Source organism: Dipteris shenzhenensis, chromosome 12, assembly GCF_047967505.1.
Source record: "Dipteris shenzhenensis isolate YYH24624 ecotype China chromosome 12, Dip_SZ_1.0, whole genome shotgun sequence".
In the NCBI taxonomy this organism is placed as follows: Eukaryota; Viridiplantae; Streptophyta; class Polypodiopsida; order Gleicheniales; family Dipteridaceae; genus Dipteris; species Dipteris shenzhenensis.
Window position 1 is genome coordinate 2,280,380 of NC_141607.1, and position 6,026 is coordinate 2,286,405.

Here is a 6,026-nt window from a genome sequence, read left to right on the forward strand (position 1 = left end):
ATTAGCAGATAGTGCGAGCTGTGTACAGAGCCGAATCAACCGTCCGTGCGCTCTTGCCGCCCAGCCTGAACGCTAACCTCTTTGTACGTAATCCCCTCGTCCACTTGAGCTCTGATACCAAATATTACAATCTCTTCAACTAACTACACCAGATCACGGGAGTAGCACCACAGAGTAACCTCCCAGCCAAATCCTGTTGAAGCGTGAGCTCACAGAGAGTCAAAATCCAAAATCATACGTGAAGGTACATTCTCCTTTTCTCACTAACTCCAACAAGCCCCATCTCCCTAGATGAATCTAGATGCCACATGTCATCATCATAGGGCCTTTCCTAATGCATCTTTTCACCCCTCTCTTGGGATACTTTAATTTCCTTTGCCCCTAGGCACATTGCTTGCATTAGGCCCTTAGCCTTAGATCCACCTAGTCTGGTGCTATCAGCCCTCACCTAGGACCTTGACATTAATTCCCTCCCGATCATTTACATGAAGCTCAAACAAATATATTACAAACGTAGATACTTAAGGGAAATGTCGACTGATTCTTCCGAGGTCACGCCACCTCAGCTAGAGCGTAACAATCTAAATATAAACTTTCACCTTCATACACCCACACACATGATACAAAAATCCCTGTCAGATCTCCCAAAGTAAAAGGGTCAAGATGAAGGCCAGCACCTATAGAGTGATCCAAGCTACAACTGCTTCTAAAAGTAAAATTATTTCATTTCTCTCTCCCAAACAAAACATCCTCAGCGAAAGAGCTTAGAAGTCAGTCTTCTGAAAGCCATCTATCAAACCATGGGGTATAAGTGCTTCAACCAGCCAACTGTCTGAGCTAATTATGAGGCTGGACACTCGCCCAAAACTTTTAAAAGAGACACACTTGATATGCGAGTTGTTAGGCTAAGGGCATTTGTTGAAAGAGGACCTGATAGAAGTTAGCTTTCCTCAAGCTATCCGTTCGACTATGCACTATAGATTGACCATTGAATGCTAAGCCTATGCAATTATAAATTGACCTACCAAGCTAAAAATCCCTAGACATTACTTGCAAAGCCTGATAGGGGGAGAATGAAACAAAGAACTCCATCACCTAAATGTTCATATCCTGCCTGCTAGTTGATACAAGCATGACAACATTACTTCACAAAATGATCATGTACATCTGCCTTGACTTGATATGCAATAAAAAAACTCACCATCCACTTACCCGCAAGACATAAATCATCACCATCAACTTGCATACAAGATGTAACCTCGCTGCACATAATTAGCATCCTCACGCAAAATGCAAGCCCTACTTATGAACATACTGCCACTGTAATAAAGCTGGTCTCATATCACCAAAGTTGTTGCATAAGAAGACTTAATTGTAGCTAGAAAACATGATATTTGATGTTAACTACTTAAATCTCTAATATGTATACTTCCCACACATTGAAGTCACAGACGAGCAGCAAAGCAGGTTCAGGGAATGCATTGTCAAAGAGCCAACTTTACAATTCTATGGTCGACAGCTACAAATGTGGGCTATCAGAGGCAGACTGTATCGCAAACATGATTTTGCCCTTTTGAAACAATACATTTTGATTCATAGAAGTTCCAGATTCTATACACCCGACTTCCCAATTCTACAAAAAGCTGGAAGAAGATGCTGAATTACAAAGAATAGCTTTGGCTGCAGTCAACATGACGTTGACTTGTTGGCTGCAGTCAACATGATGTTGACTTGATGCTTATTTCTGAGACTGCCTTAAAATAAAACAACAGATCTCCCATCCAAACCAGATCTCCGATCCAAACCCTCAAGAATAAGAGAAAAGGCTTATACCGTACATCTCTTAAAAGGGTGAGATTGCACTTTTGCACAACATAGGTTGAATCCACAAGACACAAGGGAACATGGGATCAAACAGCAAGGCTTTCTTTCAATGGCTTTGGCTCCTCAGCTGACAAGCTTTGGTAGTAATCTACCAACACCTTCCAACCACCAGGGCACATGAAACCATCAGGAGGACTTTCTCCATTTTTTGCGAAATTCCGCATCTGAAAAATGGGCAAAGTGTTAAGATATGATTTTAATAAAATAAATGATTGACACCTGTTACTACTTTATTGCAAGTCAAAAAGAGACAGAATATAATTTTTTCCTTATTTATAATGAACAGTGAACATTTTAAAAGCCCCGTCAGCCATGCAACTTTCTTCACAATACAAGCTCACAATAATTACCTTGGTCCCTGAGATGAAAATAAAATCATCTGGTCTGGCCGGATCAAAAAAGGCCATTTTTGCTTGAGTCTTGTCGTATGCAGCTACCTAAACATGCCACAAAATTGTGCACAGAACTTAGCATACTTCCCAAACAATCTGTCAACAAAATCCTTTCACCATGCACACCCGCACATGCTTAAAAACATGTGATCTTCACCTCACAAAAACCCTATCATAAAGCCTCAGGCCTGAACTTTGTAATGCATGGCATGGACTAGTGCTACGACATCAGTAATTAAGACCAGTACCAAAACATAGGCACAGGTCACATTAATAAAGATCTGGCTACCTTCATATTCACAACAGACTATATTGACTCCTCATCAACTCTCTGCAGGAAATTAACTGACTCAGCGATGAACAAGGCTAACATTGCAGGGTAGACCTTTTGACTCGAAATCATGGCCATTGCAGATGTGCATCTCTTTCAAGTAGCTTTTTCAAACACAAAACACCAAGAACTGGAGCCCATGTCCTGCCATTGCGTCTATAGCTATTCAATAAGGGGTTCACAATCATAATGGGTTACCGTTGTCTATTGCCCACAAAAAATGAATTATCATGTCTGGTACAGATCACCATTTGAAAATATATCCCACCAACATGCAGAGTAATTCCACAACGGAAGGCAGACTAAGCCAATATGAATGCTTCATGACGAAGGTCAGTTGCCAGAGTGACCTTCTTCAGATGAGTAAAACTACTGTTCACGACCTGCCATCGTGTCTATTCAAAAAGGGTTCACAATCATAATGGGTTACCATTGTCTATTGCCCACAAAAAATTAATTATCATGTCTGGTACAGATCACCATTTGAAAATATATCCCACCAACATGCAGATTAAATCCACAACGGAAGGCAGGCTCAGCCAATATGAATGCTTCGTGCTGAAGGTCAGTTGCCAGAGTGAGCTTCTTCAGATGAGTAAAACTATTGTTCACGACCTACGCATCTTCAAGAAAATCTGACATAGGGCTCGCATGTTTGCTACTGAAGCAGCAGAAATAACAACGGAAAGTTCTCTCCTCTTCCAAAAATAAGCAGTGCTTGTGTATGAGCTTGGTATACTAGCTTCAAGACTGTCATGACATCCCTGGTCTTCCTATTCATCACCAAACAGGAACAAATCTCATCCTCTGATGGATCTACATGGTGCTTGCAGAATACACCTGTCATTGAGGCTTGTTCCCGAACATAAATAACAATGTCCAATCTTCACAATACTTCCCACAACTTTCACCATGCACAAGATGGACTACATGCTCTTGGCATCCCCCCTCACATTATCAACACACCCAGAGTGCAAGACATATCGGAGACTATGTTCACTTTTGTAGTTAAAAATCAGTGACGAAAGGGTAAATGCTAGTGGCAGAAGATCTAATAATCAAGCAAGGCCTTCCACAATCTCACTGCTTGGGGAAATAGACTTGATTGGCCTTCGCAGCTTGGAAGAATTACGATGATCCTTACCCTGAATGGAAGAATGTTTAATCGTTCAAGCCCAGGAGCCATGCTCAGCACCATTTTTCCGTGATCTGGATCGTAAAGATCTCGTTTCTCAGTGGGATGGCCCATGCCAGCTGGATCACGGCCAACAATATAGAAGTCAGCACCAGCATTAATGCGGGCTTTGGCATGCCACTGGACTTCTGTGGGCCCCGCATAGTGCATGGGTGAGGGAAAGATGGCAACCACTGTAGTTTCTGGATCCAAAATGCCTTCTTCAAGTACCTGCTTCAAATGAACAAGGGAATGAACCACTGTCCTGGAGAACAAGCTCCTTTCATGCTATTTATTAACAGAGTACAAAATCTATCTCAAGTCAAATGTTGTTCCCCTCTTAAATTTCCTTCAGTGACTTTCCTTTAAAAATAAAAGAGAGACATGGTGGAGGAAGGGGAAGCTAGACCTAATCCAACAGTTTTTGAGCAAATTCATTATCGTTGTTACCTTATCATGCTGCTTCATACGCCACTCTAAAGGTACGTCGTCTGCCTTTGTATAACCCCCCAGAGGATGTAAAAGCAAAAGAGGATTCTTAAATCCCATTTCTAATAAGCGCCTGCGGGTGTCTGTCATGAGCAGAGCATGCCCATTATGTACAGGGTTCCTGAGCTGGAAAGCAAAAACTGCATCAGCGTTTCTGCGTTCAAACTCCTGTCGAAGTTCTGCAGGGGAATGCCGGTAGTGATCAAGGCCATCATGGTATTTAATGGGCTCGAGAACTTCCAGGTCACCTCCAATCAGCCAATTTCCAGAGTGAGTGATCGCTTCATCTACGTAAGGCAGACCAGGAGCAGTGGTGCCCCATGTTCGAGCAATGCGTTCCTCTTTATTGTGTTTGTAGATTTCAATGCTGCCAAATACAAATTAGAAAATCAGCATACCAAAACTTCAACTCCAAGACGACAAGAAACAAGAGCAACAAGGTTGGAGTACTGAAAAGGCACCCAACTAAGTGGCAAAAGATGCGGAGCAAACGAAACACATGGTAAGAAAAGGAAAGCGAGAGCACCCAGAAGCCCTACTCCTTTTCGAATGCAACTTAGGTTAGACAAACAACCCTGCGTCGAACTTGGCTGGTAGAACCGTAAGAAAAACTACCATTGCATGTCAATTTCTTGTTGCGAGCTCATCGAGCCCAAGATCACTTACTTGCGCAGAATAGCGACCAGATTGCCCCGCGGCCCGACTAGCGTAACAGCGTTCGAAAATCCGATAATCTCTTTCTGCTTGTCATCGATAGCCAGAACGATAGGAATGGACATGTTGACAATAGAGCCGTCTGGCAGCCTAAGGAAATTGAAATGCAGCGCCTGCAGATATTCAGATTGGCGCATGAATCCCTTCAGCGGGCTTGCCCACCCCTCGCTCAAAACGTGCACCCATTCCAAGTCTATCTTGGTGATTTTAAACTGTGGCAGCCCTTCGGCCTCAGCGAACTTGGAGGCGCGTTCTTTCATGGGCACAACCAGGTCCACGAGGATGCCTCCATCAGGGACAATGAGAGCGGCTCGCGGCGGTCGAGATCTCACGAAAGAGGATCCCACGAAAGGCATTCCTCCGGTCTGGTCCTTGAAGCTCACGCGGGTTCCCAAGAAGGGGGAAGAATGCGTACTGAAATGCACTGCCAAGATATGCTGCGAGTAATGTTGCTTCCAGGCTATGGCGGCCACTGTCGGAATGCGTGCAACCGTGGCCCCTGTCGCGAGTGCCATTCCTCAACAAACAACTTACTACTTATACTTGCCTACTTGGCCGACTGTGCTCGCTTCCCCCGACCTTCCACCCCTCTCTCTCTCGCGCAAATCGCTTAGCGGATCATCAGAACTCGCTCCTGCCCAGCAACACCTTTCCCCTTCCAAGCACGCCGCCCTCACTCAGATCATTGATCGCCGTAAAATGGAGCCGCTCATGCAAGGGAGCTAACCAGCTCTTGGGAAAGCTCTAAGCAAGCTATGTCAATCTTCTCGCAAATAAGCGCGCAATGCAAACTGATGCGTGGAATCTTCAAATAAGCAAACAAGGCCCCAAGGTCCTCCTCGTGTTGCAAAGAATATTCCCTGCTATTCCGTTGAGTATAGTCTCGATTCCGCGACACGATCCACGCTGGGGCGACTCCGCAACGACAGGGAGAGCCAAAACACTGTCGAGGAAAAAGAAGCAGTCTGACGGAGCAGTTCTTGAAGAAAGGTGAACGAGGGGGAGGCAAAGCAAGCGGGGGAGAGCAAAATCTGTGCGAGTG

General features: G+C 44.3%; 1 protein-coding gene across 1 annotated transcript; it reads right to left on the reverse strand.

The window, feature by feature from the left end:
- Window positions 1-1,440: 1,440 nt before the first annotated feature.
- Window positions 1,441-5,691, reverse strand: LOC147895675 (ATP sulfurylase 1, chloroplastic-like). Its single transcript, XM_087382364.1, has 5 exons — window positions 4,937-5,691; window positions 4,232-4,637; window positions 3,752-4,012; window positions 2,235-2,321; window positions 1,441-2,048 (listed from the first exon to the last, which is right to left on the reverse strand). The coding sequence occupies exons 1-5, from the start codon at window positions 5,497-5,499 to the stop codon at window positions 1,911-1,913; spliced, it is 1,455 nt and encodes a 484-aa protein (XP_087238490.1). The 5' UTR covers window positions 5,500-5,691; the 3' UTR covers window positions 1,441-1,910.
- Window positions 5,692-6,026: the final 335 nt, after the last annotated feature.

What these genes read in the sequence shown, in the direction of transcription:
- LOC147895675 (XM_087382364.1), bottom strand. Translation starts at nt 5,499, where the DNA reads ATGGCACTCGCGACAGGGGCCACGGTTGCACGCATTCCGACAGTGGCC. An exon ending in CTGGTCGCTATTCTGCGCAA is followed by an intron (nt 4,638 to 4,936) that starts GTAAGTGATCTT and finishes TGTATTTGGCAG; the next exon opens with CATTGAAATCTACAAACACA. An exon ending in TAAACATTCTTCCATTCAGG is followed by an intron (nt 2,322 to 3,751) that starts GTAAGGATCATC and finishes TGGCATGTTTAG; the next exon opens with GTAGCTGCATACGACAAGAC.